At 40.2% G+C, this 16686-nt stretch overlaps 1 protein-coding gene across 1 annotated transcript; it reads right to left on the reverse strand.

The window, feature by feature from the left end:
- Positions 1 to 12488: 12488 nt before the first annotated feature.
- On the reverse strand, positions 12489 to 15771 carry LOC103665105 (olfactory receptor 2B6-like). The gene is made up of 2 exons (XM_008693025.2): positions 15707 to 15771; positions 12489 to 13452 (listed from the first exon to the last, which is right to left on the reverse strand). The coding sequence occupies exons 1-2, from the start codon at positions 15769 to 15771 to the stop codon at positions 12489 to 12491; spliced, it is 1029 nt and encodes a 342-aa protein (XP_008691247.2).
- Positions 15772 to 16686: the final 915 nt, after the last annotated feature.

A 16686-nucleotide genomic window follows, 5' to 3' on the forward strand; every position in this document is an offset into this window, starting at 1 on the left:
CATAATTGGAATAGAGGGTACTAGGATAATAGTGACCTCACAAAGAAAGAGAGACAAGTATGAAAACGACAGCGTAGCAGGAGGAAGGAAATAAGTGTAACTCAGACCCTTTGTCATGCTGATTCTTTGATAATAGCAAAAAGAGCAAGACTAAAATTTTTAAGTGGACATGTTAAAATATCTACTCTGCTGTGTGATGTAGAGAATCCTGGGCTGCTTCAATTAATAAACATATATGCAACTAGTAAACTGGGAAAAAATAAAGCAGAGTAGAACTCAAATTGTTGTCACGAATATTTTAATTTTCAAATAAAGAGCTTATCTTTGGTGAAAACTTCTCAGCTTCAAAGTTCTTATAGTAAATTTATTTTCCGCAGTCAAATACATTCAAAGTAAAAGAGTTTTCTTAATTTTCTCTAATCATTGAGGCTTACCTGGCTTTAACTTTCCCAAAGGATTTAGGGAGAACACATAGTAATGTTTTTTCCTCAGGTTGAGATTTGTTACCTGGGATTTTATGGAAGATTGTGCAGTTAATATAAGTAGAAAATAACAAGAGCGTGATGTGAGACGAATGCACCAGAAGTCATACAGAAGTCGTTACAAAGATCTCAACTGTCCAGAAAGGGGATGACATCAAGCCCTGAGCTGACCTCATGCGTTAGATTCTAGGTTGTTCCTGAAGAGTTGTAAAAGCTGTGCGATTTTTCCGATGATTTGGCTAAAGTGATAGAGTAATGATATATCCCCACCTCAGAGGAAAAGTAAAATGGAGTAATTGCCATAGGGTAGTTAAATTATAAAGAGAAGAGGCAATTGTAATAGAAAAATAGCATTAGCATTCTTCCCCTGTCTGCCCACCATTTGGGCCAAATACCCAGCCTTCAGGGGGTTAAAAGGAGCCTTTAACCAAAACCCCAAGGCAAAGACTTCCTGCTGGCCCCTGAAGATAACCAACATAGATGTGAGTGCTCTTATAGACCCAGATAGAAAAAATGGAGGACTAATTTCTTAGCATCAAAGATGGTGCCTAGAGGTTGACATAACACGTTTCCTTGTTGAGATCACAGGGATTGCGTACTCCTTTGGGTAATTACCAGGGCCACAGAAGAGACTAGACGAATATATTCTCAGGGGAAATCTTGGAATAAAACCAAATGATTAGGAATCAAAACTCTTAGATTCTTTTCTTGGTTTCTATCTGGGGTCACATCCTCAAAATTTGATATTTTATTTTTGTGGTTAACTATTTCTGGTGTTTGGTGAGGAAAAAATTCAAGTTGGTAATACAGTGCAAATATGAATAGCTTCTGAACACCTATTTATCCTTGAAATGAGATCTAGTCTATTTTCTGGGGAAAGTCTAATTCTGAAGTCTTCTTTCCATCTTTATGTAATTTTCAAAAGGATAACACAAAAGAGTATGTCAAGTTTCTCTTTGTCATTTGATTTGTAACTTTTATTTTGACTTAGATCGGTTAAAGTTCCTGGAATATGGTAAACATAAAATAAATACTTAGAATTTGATTGATTGATGTTCTTTAAATTATAGTCAAACAAAAAAATGGAAACCACACTGATTACCCTTTGGAGAAGGTAAAATTGCCCTCCAAGAAACTCCAAAATGATAACATCATCTCTTGCAACCAGTGAAATCAAGGACTAGAGACATTCTTCTCAGAGTGATGGTCGCCTAAGAGTAACCATAAATCATATTCACTGATGTGACACATTCCAGCTCACGCGTCTTCCCCAAACTGATGTTATTTGAAACTCATGACCAACCCTTAAAAACCCACTTCCAAAGCAAAACATATATATAAATTATCTGGGTTTAAAATGGTATTTTATAGTTATAAAAATAATAATGAAGTAAAAAAAATGTAGGAACGAAGCATTACAGCCAATGACTGACTGCAATGGTTAATGAGTCCTCAGATAAAGCCCGCTAACCATTTTTGAAAATAGCAAAATAGCTACAACACATATTTGGAACAAAGCAAATATTTTTAGTACCAAAGGGCTTTTTCCCACAAATATGGTTTTTCAGATAAGGGTTACACTTGCCTGGATAAGATAATGGGAAAAGGATGAAATAAAATGTAGTGAAATTGTAATTCATATGATCCCAAAATACATAAAACTTTTTCAATCTCATTTATCATTAAATAAATACAAATTAAAACAATGAGATATTTTCAGTTTGGTCATATCCTATCAGTGAGGGTATGAGAGGATGGCACTCATATGCTCTATGCGGGAATGTAAATCAGGCTTAAATTTTTGGAGAATAGTTTTACCAAATTTAAATTTGGCAAATGTACAAGTCTTTGACCCACTAATTCCAATTCCTGAAATTTATTATTAGGATTGCTTCCATAGGCGTGTAAAAAGATAGATATATATCTCTATATTGATCTATAATCTGTATGTATATATCAGTTATATTGTGGCTAAAAAAGGACACAGACTAAAATGTCCATTGACTGAATAATAATTAAGTAAATGTTTGCACAGTAGTAAAATACATAACATAAAAAAATTGCACAAAAAATGTGGCGTGTGTGTTGATATTGCTACTGATACAGAATTGATATGAAATTGATATGGAAACAAAATATATGAAGTATATTTCAAGTATATTATATATGAAATATTTTAAATATGTTTATTAAGTATATTGACCATATAAAATCATATTAAATAGAAATTCTATTTTAAAACATGTTAAAATTAATAAAATTATTAAAATACAATTATGTTAAATATATAAAATACATTAAACTTAAAAATTTGTGTTCACAATTTCAGATATAGTGCATTTTCACTTCCATGTTTACATAAATATGCAAAGATAATTGGTGTTTGGAGGAGATGAATTTTCAATCTTCATTTTTTCAAATTAAAAAAATGTTAACATACAACTATATAGAAATGTAACATATAGCCATGATTATGTTACTTTAAGCACTTAAAAGAGTTAAATAAAAATTTGGAAGTGAATAAAAATAATTCCGCTTGAGTTTGATATTTAGGTTTGACTCCAGAACAATCTTAACCTCACAAAGAGTATGTATCTTTGCATCTCACTCTTACAGCGTGAACGTTACTGGGACTGGCCACGTGCGTATTTTATACAGCCCATGATTCCCTCTTCGGGACAGACGATCCCACGGACCGAGAGCGCTCCAGCGGCTCAGTCTTCTGACCCGCCGCAATGGAGCGGTAGAATTACGTTCAGCACTCCTTCGTTTCCTCACACCACCCAGGAATTTGGTAGGTGATAAATTATTTTGCCTCTTTCACAAATTGACATTTAGGTAGAGAAAAACATTTTCAAAATCAAAACAGGAAAATGATTTGTAGCACTGAGACCAAATCACAATTCAGTTGATAAAATCTAGCACAGTTTCCGCTAGATCTTTGTCTGATCCCTCTAAATTAAACTTCTCTTTGATTCTGTAGGCTCAGAGGGAACCTGTAAACATAGCATTACCGTAAGTATTTTTGTACAAACTAGTAGTTTTCAAAAAAACAAATCATCTCAATTTTCTTCTTTTTTCAAGGTAACTGTGTGAATAAGTATGGAAGAAACCAGATATAATAATACATTGTTTTCTACCTTTAAATATTTTGTTTCTTTTTTTTTTTAGATTTTATTTATTTATTTGTCAAAGAGAGAGAGCACAAGCAGGGGGAGGGGCAGAGGGAGAAGCAGGCTCCCCGCTGAGCAGGGAGTCCGATGTGGGGCTCTATCCCAGGACCCTGGGATCATGACCTGAGCTGAAGGCAGACGCTTAACTAGACTAAGCCACCCAGGGGCCCTTTACAGTTCTTTATATGAACATAAAGCTAATGAATCTAAATAATTAAGAAGAAAATGCAGGGGTTGAAGTCTTTTTTTTTTTCCTGTATGTCCTGTCTTCTAAGTGAAAAGAAAATATAACTGCCTATTATTTCACTGAACAAGCGATTTATTTACCCTGATAGTTATGTTCTAAAGGAGCTGAGAAAGGGGCGCCTGGGTGGCACAGCGGTTAAAGCGTCTGCCTTCGGCTCAGGGCGTGATCCCGGCGTTCCGGGTTCGAGCCCCACGTCAGGCTCCTCCTCTATGGGCCTGCTTCTTCCTCTCCCACTCCCCCTGCTTGTGTTCCCTCTCTCGTTGGCTGTCTCTATCTCTGTCAAATAAATAAATAAATAATCTTTAAAAAAAAAAATAAAAAAATAAAGGAGATGAGAAGAAAGATGGAATTGTAGACTAGAAAAACTGAAGAATGAGAAATGTTTGGATCTGTTGAAAAAAAGCAGTTTTTCTTAGGCCCTTTCTGCTTTCTGGTAAAACTGAAATATGGCTACGTTTACTCCTGTGATTCCCTCTGGGTAACTGTGGAGAATCTTAAGGGATTCTGAATGATGAGGTCCATGAGCAATATTTAAAACTAGAGCAGGTGAGAGAACAATTTGCAACTTCTGCAGTTTTTATAAAAGTTGGAAGGAGGAACAGGGCCCCGGGAGATCTCATTACAAGATTCTTCGACAGGGCTGCTGATGGCAATGATCTCATCTTCTCCACGTCCACAGGGATTGCGTCTTGGCGGGTAGAGCTGATTGCCATGTTCTCCCCATGCGGCATGCAGCTATTAAAGAGTTTCCAAAGAGTTTCATTATAATTCACAGAATGAAGCAATCTCTAGGGTTATCAGCCTTAGAGGATAAACAGTCAATTAAGAACTGATGGCACTGGAGCTAACTTGAGTCAGCCCCTGTCGCCACTTAGCCCCTGTCGTTCCCTTAGCTGTGCGGTGGCTGCTCCGAGCTCCTCCGTAGCCTGGGGATTTGCTCAACAACGTTATTCACTCTTGAACTTTCAAACAAAACACCAAATCTCAACTTTCCCAGCATAACTGGACTAATCATGCCCTCACTTCTGGATGGCATTTTCTTGAGCAGGGATTTGCTAGGAGTGTCTAGGGAAGCTGCTCCCCGTCAGTGACTTCATGTCGTTCTACACTTACTCCTCAGCGATAATTCCCATAAAAACTTCTGAGACAGGATTACTCTGGGAAAGCAATAAACTTATTCATCAAATATTTGCAGTCATTGTGAAAGACACAAGGTGTATAAATAAATTTTATGCCTCTGCCCTTAAGGATCTCACAATCCAGAAGAAGGTAAGAATGAGGAAGTTATAACATTGTGTCAAAATTACTATTCTATTCAAGACAGAAAAAAAAAAGAAGATAAACATTATTTATTGATTCTATTGTGTTGTTAATTGCTCATTATTTTCCCATTCTACCACATCTCTCTTTCCTTTAGGTGTTGTATTCGCTGCTGCATTCCCAAAGCCTAGCAAAGCAGTAACTCAATAAATGATATGAAATATATCAGTTAATCTATAACTGATAGTAAATACAACACGTTGAAGACTTGCTGTCTTTCGCAAGGAAGATTTTGCAACAACAACGACAAAGAACAGATAATTTTCAATACAGTAGATTCAAAATGGTGACATTTGTATCACCTTTTGTCTTCGTGCATCTCCATTTACCATAAGTATATATTTCTCAGTTTGTTGACAACTATGTACATGTAGTTAAATAATAAAAATAATAAGTAGAAACAGGTGATATATAGTAAATTGAAGATCCACATATATAATGTTCCAGAAATTCCGTACATATAGAAAAACTTGCACATAGGCCAAGAGATAGAGTCAACAGTGTTGTTAACAGCTTTATTTGTAACAGTAAACTGGAGAGCACCTAACTAAGTATCAGTTGGAGATTAATACATGTGGTCCATTCATACAAAGGAAGATACTACGGTATAGAAAATGAATCAGAATGAATGAATCTCACATGACATTAAATGAAAGTGAAGAAAGTTTGACGTCGGTGAAGCAATCGTGCTGGGAGTTATAAGCCATGTTAACAGTTTAAACTTCACAATAATGGCAATGGAGGGTTTGGGGCAGGAGTGAGTCAGTGCCATGGTTTCAACCAAAGTATGCCATTAATAGATAAAGAAGATGGGTTATACATACAATGGAATATTGTTCACCCATAAAAAGAATGAAATCTTGCCATTTGCAACAACGTGGATGGAGCTAGAGCGTATTATGCCAAGTGAGGTAAATCAGAGAAAGACAAATACCATATGATTTCACTCATATGTGGAATTTAAGAAACAAAACAAATGAGCAAAGGAAGGGGGGCACTGGGTGAAACAGCTGACGGGCATGAAGGAGGGCACTTGCTGTGACGGGCGCAGGGTGTTACATGTAAGTGCTGAATCACTATATTGTACACCCAAAATTAATATTCTACTGTATGTTAACTAACTGGAACTTAAATAAAAACTTTAAAAAGGGGGCACCTGGGTGCTTTTATTGGATGAGTGCCCGACTTTTTATTTCAGCTCAGGTCTTGATCTCAGGGTCGTGGGTTCAGGCCCCACTTAAAAAATATAAAAATAAATAACTTCAAAAAAGCACTTAAAAATAAGTAAATGAACGAATGAATAAATAAAATCTTTAAACAAGAAGTATGCCATGATAAACATGTGTTAGTACGAGTATTCCCACTGCTGTGGGAATGAATTTGAGGGGAATAAGGTTAGAGGCCAAGAGAGGAAATTGTTGTAGTTACATTGGTGAGTGATAGAAATAGAATAGGAAGTAAACACAAATTCAAGAAATATGGACATTGAAGAGGAGAAACTGACAAGATTATTTAGTGCATGCAAACAATGAGAAAAAGGACCGCTCATGACTGCTGCTTGAAATTCTGGTTTGACCAACCGAATCCTCTCTCTAAGCTCAGTTTCAAAGATCTCTCTCACATGCACACCTCTTATTTTTCAGCTGACTTTGTCTTGAAATCTGGTTCTAATTATCCTTCAACTGCTCCAATCCATTGGTCTACCTTTTTTTCCCTTCCTATCCTCTTCCTTCCTCAGCCAAAATTTGCAAATCAAAGCTTTGGTTTGTTCGACTCTCTATCAACCATCTCCCTCTCCTAAAGCAGCTCAATAGGACTGGAGGAAACTCTAGTCTGTTTCAAATCCCCACCCACCTCGAGCGAACCCTCAGAGCTGCTGGGCGGTTGCGCGCTCCGTCCTTGGTCCTGTACTTCCCACTGGCCCATCTCCTAGTTCCTCAAGCCGCCAGCACCTCGTCCTTCACTCTCACTGTCAGTTAATGAACTTTGCACTTCGTTTTCCTGAGAAAATCAAGGCAATCAGAAGAAAACTTTACAGGCTCCTCTTCAGTGACCGCCTCTCCCTCCTGCCGATGTCACGGCCCGAAGTGTCCTCTGCCATCCTGCCCGTTGCCACAAATGAACACTCATCATCAGAGCAAAGCCAGACCTCCACGAGTTCATCACGGCCTCATCTTCTCAGGGCTAGAACTCCAGAAATTTGCCCCTCCTTCTAGACCATCAAGTTCTCACTTGTTTACTATCTCGTTCCCAAGAGGAGACAAATAAACCATGAATTATAACATCTTTAAAAAATTTTTGTTAACCCCACTTTCCCCACCAGGTACATTTTTATATAATTTACTCCTCTTCACAGAAAAATTCTTCAAAGGAACTCTATTTCTCCCATCCTTGTTTAAACCCACTCTAGTCTGGCATTTGACCCTGCCACTGTACAGAAACAGCTTTCGGCAATCCCCAAACTGCCTCCAGTTTGCCAAATACAACGATCCTTATTTCCATCCTTGTTTGACCTCGTGTCTTCTCTCTCGTGCTTGTTACACTTCCTTCGGCTGACTATTTCCAACAGTGACCATTAGGAGCAAGTCGCAGGGGTGGAGAGGGGAGGGTGACGTCTTTCGGTTCATAGGTCTCTAGAGCTCGGGGATCTAAGACACACAGAAGCATGCTACATGGAGTTCCCAGACTCTGGGCTGGATGCCAGGAATAATGTGGACTTTGAAGATGTCTCTTTCTTGGAGGCTTGAGTGTATTTTTGCATGTGTGCAGGAAGGAAAAGAGAACAGTGTTTGGTGATGATAAGAGTGAATGATAGTCATTGTAAGTGCCATTTATCAACTGTTTCCAATTCTCATACCTCTGTATCCATATGCTAGGATCGTATTTCCCTGTCCCCTTAAATTAAGATATGACCATGTGACTTGATCTGGTTTAGAGAAACGTGAGCTGAAGAATCATTTGTCCTTCCAGGAAGAAGCTCTACTACCCCGGGAACAGGTCCCCGCTGCTGGGCTGATCACGAATGTACGACTCAGCATGACATCTCTGCTCCGTTTCGTCCCAGAGCGACTTTGATGAACAGCTCCCATCAGGGCCTTCACTGGACACCTACCACTGAAGAGAAGCTAACTTTTGTTGTATTAAGTTACTGTGATTTTGGCTTATCATCTCAGCACAACATCGACCACCTCGCCTGGGACACCCTCGCGGGCTCTGGTCCAGCCGCCCACGTCTGTCTTGTTCCTCAAAGGGCTGTTCGTTCACGCTTTTGACCTGCAGCAATTACTCTGCCCTCTGCAGCAATTACTCTGCCCTCTGACCAGCGTTCCTCCCTCAGGTGCACTCTCGGCTAACGAGCACACAACTCCTTCCAGACCTTTGCTCAAACCTCACCTTCTACGTGAGGCTCACCCTGAACACGCCGTCTCCTGCTGACACTGCCTGTCGGCATCCCCAAACTCTGCAAATCCTTTTGTATATAACGAGCACCTTCTTATATATGTTTTAAGTTATTAGGTTTAATGTCTATTTTATGTAGTCTTTGACAGAATGCAAGTCCTGCAAAGGCAGAGATTTTTGTCTACTTTGTTTATTCATGTATCTCAAATTCTATAATGGTCCATGGAGTTTGGTACTTATCCAACAAATACTTGCTAAATAAATTGAAAAAACAAACAAGTTGTGTGCAAGTAAAGTCATAAATAGGATTTTAGTGTAAGCTATGGAGAATCTAATACTCTGAAGTTCATCAGAAGTAGGACTATTTTTAAAAAGAAAACACCGAGCTCGTGAATACAGAGAACAGACTGGTGGTGGGGGCTGGGGGTGGGCAGGTGAAATGAATGAAGGGGCCCAAAGGTCCAAACTCCTAATTATAAGAAAGAAAATGTGTAGATGTCACGTACAGCATGGTGACTCTAGTTAATAATACTGTATTGCGTATTTGGAAGTTGCTGTGGGAGTAGATCTCAAAGGCTCTTATCATAAGAATAAAAACTTATAAGAAAAAAAGTTTGTAACTTTGACGACAGATGTTAACTAAGCTTATTGTGATGATCACTTTGCACTGGATGCAAATATTCAATCATTATGTTGTGCACCTGAAACTAATATAACGTTATATGTCAATTATACCTCAATAAAAAGAGAAGAAGAAATACCTACAGGCTATATTTACAGGTGTGAAATTAAGAAAAAGAGACCTGGACTGAAGATATATATGTATATAATCTTCCTTATCAACTGACTTTTTCTTTATCATTGCCATCAAATCATTAACATCATTACCACCTCCACCATTTACAGGGTCCCATGTCCTTGAGCTTGCATACTTCAGTCATTCTTATAGCCATCCAATTTTTTAAAAATTCCTGAAGTAAAAAGCTTATCAGGTAATGTTAGGAGAAGCAGATACGGTAGCCGGAGGACGAACACCTGGCTTCAAGGAGCTGACGATATAGAAGGACCTGGAGAATACGTTTCGTTCTTTTATTGATCCTAATTCATCACGAAGCATTCTAAAGTAATTTCTGCTTAGAAGACGATATCTCTCGATGGTTGTTTGGCATAAAATAGTTTACAGCTGATCTCTCTGGGACAGGTGGAGCACAACTCAAGTGTGTGGATTGCAGAATGAGTATTGGCTGGTGGAAGACTACAAAGCACAGACCATACCTCCTGGTTGGCAGCGGAGAGCAGGTACACGAGTAACAAGGGGCACTGGGAAGAATGCAGTAATCCAATTTAAAAAGGGACAGAGGACCTGAATAGACCTTCTCCAAAGAAGACATCCAGCTGACCGATGGACACATGAAAAGGTGCTCAACATCACTCATCTTCAGGAAAATGTAATTCAAAACCACAATGAGATATCACCTTATGCCTGTTAGAATGGCCAAAATCAAGAAGTCAAGAAACAAGAACTGTTGGCGAGGGTGCAGAGAAAAAGAACCCCTCGTGCACTCTTGGTGGGAATGTAAATTGGTGCAGCCGCTGTGGGAAACAGTATGGGGTTCCTCCAAAAGTTAGAAACACCATGTGATCCAGTAATTCCACTATTGGGTATTTACGCAGGGAAAATGAAAACACTGACTCAAAATGATACGTGCACCCTTCTGTTTATTGCAGCATTATTTACAACAGCCAAGACATGGAAGCAGCCTAAGTGTCTGTGAACAGATGAGTAGATAAGGAAGAAGTGATATATATACACATGGAATATTACACAGTCACAAGAAAGGATGAGATTGTGCCGTCCGAGGCAAGATGCATGGACCTGGAGGGTATTGTGCTAGACGAAATAAATCAGACTAAGAAAGACAAATACCATATGATTCCATTCATAAATGGAATCTTAAAAATGAATAAACAAACAAAAAGCAGAATCAGAACTATAAATAGAGAGAACAAACTGCTGGTTGCCAGAGGGGAGAGGCTGGGGTTGGGCAAAATGGAGAAGGGGAGAGGGAGAAACAGGCCTCCAGTTATGGACGGAGGAAGTCACAGGAATAAAAAGCCAAGCATAAGGAACGCAGTCAATGATGCTGTCAGAGCATGTAACAGCAGCCACATTACAGTGAACATGGCATAACGTATACACCTGCCAAATCACTGAGTGGTACACCGAAACTAATGTAACAATGTGTATTACATCAACCATACTCAAATAAAAAAGAAAACAAACCAAAAACACCAAAATACATTTTCCTTAAAAATGTTTGGTACAAAAATTAATTTCTCAGACTTGCAAAAAAAAAGTGAGATGAAGTTAGTTTGTATGTCTTATTCTAAATGAATCTCTATTCTAAATGAATACACATAAAGGATTTATATATTTTAATAATCACAATGTAACTTATAATAGCTTATAGATTTTCCCTGTAAATCATTTTCTATCAGTATAAAATTATATGCCAGGATAAAATCAAATCTACCAGTATAACATGAATCAAGTAATCCTTCATTTAAAATTAAAAACTATTTCAATTTTTTATTTCTTTTCTATGTCCTCATAATTTATCAAGTTTCACTGACATTGGCCTCAAAACACACATTTGCTTCTCGTTACTTAATATAACATTTATTAGGACCTTTAGCAATGAATTATTTTTCACTGAGGAGGGTATTATATTTTCCATATACTCTTAGTATTTTGCTTCATTTACTCTTTTAATGATACTTATTTCTAATAGGAAAGAGAGAGCTGAAATTGGAACTTGGCACATCAGGTTTATGTCTCTCGTCAGCATGATAGCGAAAACACATGGTGTTACTGCAGGTTTTAAGGAGAAACATGGCAAATGTATTTTTCAGTTACTGTATTCCTTATATGTGTAATGTATTGGTAGAAGAAACCAGGGAGAAAAGCAACACAATTAAATAACTATACCGTGAATGAGTCACTCAACACCGAAAAACCCAACGGATAGGGTGAGCTACGGGCCTAGCTCGCTGATGAGCTTCTGGAGGCAGGACGGACTGCAGGTCCGCTCTGTGTTCTCTCAAGAAGACGAACATGCAAGGAGATGGTGCTTGTGCAAGCCCAGTGTGTGAAACAAGGAGTCATTGGAAATCACAACAGAGCGTGCCATTTTAAAGTGTTTTGGGGTTTAAGAGCTAATAATAGTATCGATAATGGGGAGAATTATGAAAAAAGATTTCAGAGAAGTGAAAATTAGCTAGGCCCAATAATGACTAGGATTTGGCCTATAAAGGAAATATAAAGGGATGCTTTCATTTAGGAGGAAAACATGAGTACAGGGACATGGCAAGAGAACAGATATCTGGGTGCAATTCTAGAAGAAAGATGACTGTGATTTTTATTATCATGCTGATGTGGGACTGGCAGTGAAAATGTAAAGCTAGGGTCGTAAACCTCAGATCCAACTTTAAAGTGGTGTTTTTCAGGGTTTCAGTAAACTTCCTTTAATTATGTGTATACTTGTGATATTACCAGAGCCAGGATTTCTGGCTTTTACCACATTCTCAGGCCTAAGTTCAGCAAATGACACAAACATCGATGTAAAGTTTGAAGATGTTGAAGTCACACACTTTCCGGTCAACGGGAAGCCTGGTTCCGGGCACTTGTTCCATGACCGTGTGGAGGCAACAGACCTATGGCAGCTTTCCGTCAACGACATTTTATTTGAGGGAGATCATCACAATAGGTCCTGTGCTGGAAGGATGAAAATGGGGCAACTTGAAGAGAAGTAAGTTAGTAAGCCAAGTACATGTAAGTGCTTACGAAGCTGACCATTTGCATATCCTTTATTTCTTGGCTAAGACTCTTGCAACTAATCTTTTAAAGGCCTCCTTTACCTCTTTATTCCTAAGTGTGTAGATCAGGGGGTTCAGCATGGGTGCGATGATCCCATAGAAGAGGGACACCATCTTTCCCCGGTCCTTGGAGGCAGGGGAGGGTGGCTGCAGGTACATGGAGATAGCAGTGCCATAGAACAGGGACACCACGATCAGATGGGAGCCACACGTGCCAAACGCCTTGCGCCGGCCCTCGGCTGACCGGATTCTCAACACCGCTTGGGCAATGAAAGCATACGAGATAAGGATGAGCGTCAGGGGTATCAGATGGAACAGCACACTGACAAAGAACAGTTCAGCCTCGTTTGCTGTTGTGTCTACGCAGGACAACTTGAGCAGAGCAGGGACTTCGCAGAAGAAGTGATCTACTTCCCGGCGGCCACACAGCGGCAGCTGGAGGGTCAGGGTAGACAACCACACGGAGTTGCCAAAACCAGCAAGCCAGGACGCGGCTGCCAGCTGGAGGCACAGCCTTCGGTGCATGATAACTGAGTAGCGGAGAGGCCGGCAGATAGCTACGAACCTATCAAAGGACATGACGGCCAAGAGAAGACATTCAGTGGAGCCCAAGGCCAGGAACATGAAGAGCTGGGCCACACAGCCGCCATAACTGATCCCCTTCCTGCCGCTGCAGGTGTTTACCAGCATCTGCGGGACCGTGCTTGTGGTGTAGCAAAGGTCCAGCAGGGACAGATTGCTAAGAAAGAAGTACATGGGGGTGTGGAGTTTGGGGTCCAGCTGAGACACAAGAATTATTGTCAGATTGCCAAAGATAGTCAAGATATAGGAAACCAGGAAGACCACAAAGAGCGGGGGCTCCAGCCATGGTCGATCCGAGAAACCGAGGAGGATGAACTCCTGTGGGACGCTCTCGTTCACCTGGCTCTTCATCAGTGCTTCAGGTCTTTGTTCCCTGAAACACAAAAATTCAGGAAATCAATGAACACATATTTACTATTTCAATTATTTGTAATCACTTTACTACCTGTTTGAAGATATTTACAGAATGAAGATTGCTTGTGATATGAAAAATACATAGTTGGAAATATCCATAATTACTTCGGTATTTCTACAATTTAATCTTTCTAGATCTGTATCAGCACTTCAAAAATGAAGGCCCAGCAGGACCTGGGTGGTTCAGTCGTTAAACGTCTGACTCTTGATCTCAGTTCAGGTCTTGATCTCAGGGTTGTGAGTTCAAGCCCAGTGCATTGGGCTCCACAGGTATGGAGACTGGTTTAAAAAAAAGAAAAAGAAAGCCAAAATTTAAGAAGTAAATACCTGATTTAAACAACTTTCATAAAATGTGTTCTTTAGTTTTTTTGGTCATTTCGTTAATCTTTGTTTGCACTACTTTCCTCTTCAATAGCTATTTTTAGAATGATTCAGTTGTAATTCCTGCCATCCTACCTTTTCGTTCTAATTTTTCCTCAAGACCATGGAGATTACCTTATCATCTGAAACAGTTAAAATTATTCAGACCACCCCCAAAACTACGTAGGTACGTTCTAGCAAGTCATCAGACATATATAATAATAATAATAATAATAATAATAATAATAATAATAATCCCTCTTAAGACCTCACAGAATCAGAATAAAAAGATATTCATAACATGGAGTTTGGAGCCAGACAAGCCTGGGTTCAAGTCTCTGCTAAATAAAGCCATCGGTTATATCATGCTGGGAGTGTTTCTGATTCTCTTGAATGTCAGGCTCCCCGTCTAGAAAATGGGTATAATAATGCCTTTCTGGTGTGGCGGCGTGAGTGTAAAGGAAACGGACTGTAGTGACCTCGGGCCTCTGAGATGTTCAGAGAGGAAGCTGCCTGCGATTGCTCGACCTTGAAGCGTCCTAGGTCCACCCATCGAAAATGACCCTGTGAGTTGACAATTTACCTTCTGGTCCCTCCACAACTCTAATACCGCCCACCTAACAGCAGATGCAACAGTGACTCTCAGCTGTGATGTACCCTGTGATGCCCCACGGACGGCAGATGCCGGCGCGGGGCGCACAGCGGCGGGAACCGGGTACCGCAGGGAGGCGGGAGCTCCCGGTGTTCGCTGGGCAGCCTGCTGAGAGCCCGCCCCTCGCTCTGGCCACCGGCTGGGGCTGCGTCCGTCCCAGAGTCGGCTTCCTCACCACGCTGCCCTCTATTATTATTATTTTATTGGTTTAGACATGTGAATTTAATGATAGGATCATGATTTTTGAATTATTAATTTATGCTCTAATTTCGCCCGTGCCTGTAGCTCTCGCTACAGAGTGGTAGGGAAGTCTTTTAGAGTCACTCGGAAAGTTGCTGCTGCTATGCAGCTGTCAGTAAAATGAGGTGTGAGACACATATAAATTCAGATAAAGATATGAATGTGCAAAAAAGCTCAAATTCTCAGGGGAAAAGACAAGTGTCTGAACATGCATTTAGCATACTTCATGTGTTTGCTTGCGTATGACGGTATGATATTATCTCTGTTAGTAAACACGTATGTATAAAAATGTCCTGGAAGTATGCAGAAGTGTTGAAAATTGTTACCGCTGGCCAGTGAGGATGGAGAGAGAGTAAAGCGGACTTTAATATTTACCTTTACTCCTGCTCGTTCTAATTTTTAGTAAACAAGTATATTAGTAACCTTTTATTAATAAAAGTTATTGTGTATTATATAATAACTTTAAATGTCTCACTTGTACTCTGAGTTTAACTGTAAGGATCAACATTGCTTTAGACTTTAATAGCATAAAATAATCTTAAATGAATGTAATCTTTTATCTATTAATAGATCCTTAAAACTGAGTCTGAATTCAGGCTCCATATGAAGATTTTCTAAAGGCTGGAGTATGGGGACACTGGGCACTTCACTCGCAAAAAAAAAAAAGTTGTCGGTGATTCTAGGAATTCTGAAAAGCAGGGTAAATAGAATCCATAGAGATTTCACAACGTCCCAGTTTCCTCGAGTTACTCGAGTGCTGAAACAGTGACCTCGGGTCCCTGTGATTAAGGAGAGCTTATGCCCTTGGGGACTGAGGGCCGTTGCTGAGGCTTCCGTCCAGCAGGATGGCTAAGAGCGCCCCTCTATTCTCAGAAGTGCTCCTGTTGCGATGACCAGTCGGAAGGTCTCCCTGCGTATGAGACTGAAGACTGCATGTCTGTCTCTTCAGGACGTGTCTCACGCAGAGCCCTGCAGGTGTTTTCTCCTCCGGTCCGGACGGATGGTCTTCCCTGACCAGCTGTCCATCTCGCATTTCTCTCCCGGACTCAGCCCCAAACTGCCTCGCCCAGAGGCCATCACTGAGGACGATAGCAGAGGGGGGAGTTCAATGAACTTCTCACCCTTTCCCTCTGAGGTTCAGTCATTACAAAAGTAATAAATGTGTTTCTGTTATCATCGATAGAAGGCACTGGTTGGTGTGTACTGTCACGGACAAGGTCCCTCCATCGTTCCCAGCAGTAAGGACACGAGTTTGGCGGGGTGGGGGGGGGGGAGTAAAATCCTGGAGAGGGCAGGAGGGGGTAAGGACGGTGAGCCAGAGGGTCGCGCAGCAGAACAGAAGTGCTCCGGAGATTGTGGTGCCCCTAATTCGCATTTCTGCTTTGCTCATTTTGGGGGAAATGTTCTCCCATCCTCACCAATATTCCACAACCTCATCATGTCTAAAATAAATCTTTAAAAAAAAAAAAGACAAGAAATCTGACAAGAGTTGTCATTCCGATCCTGCCACAAAGTCCCTGCACAACTGGTGGCCTACTCAGTGGTTCTGGAAAGCAATTTAATTTGTAACACGGGCATTTTCTGTTCTCCATGTAACATAGAAATTGTTGGGGTCTAAGTTTCCTCAAGTTACCATGCCTCTGTGAGCGTACAAAAAGCTTTTAAGTAGCACACAGAACTTCTGCCTTGCTCCCGGAGTGTGAGGATAAATAGTAATTTATTCACAAAATATGGCAGTTTGGGTTAGAATAGAGAGGAAGGCTGTTCATTCCCCTCTCCCTTCTCCTTTTATGAAAGATTGACTCGGAGAAACACAAATTAGGAAGCTCAGAGTTCTTTTCCTGAGCTCCTACACAGCAGACCAAGGCTTAGAACCAAGGACTGTCTGCTCCGAAGTTTTCATTTCCCGTAGAGGTAACAAACACCTGCAAAGTAGCACCA

This window comes from Ursus maritimus, unplaced genomic scaffold, assembly GCF_017311325.1.
Source record: "Ursus maritimus isolate PB19 unplaced genomic scaffold, ASM1731132v1 scaffold_30, whole genome shotgun sequence".
NCBI lineage: Eukaryota > Metazoa > Chordata > Mammalia > Carnivora > Ursidae > Ursus > Ursus maritimus.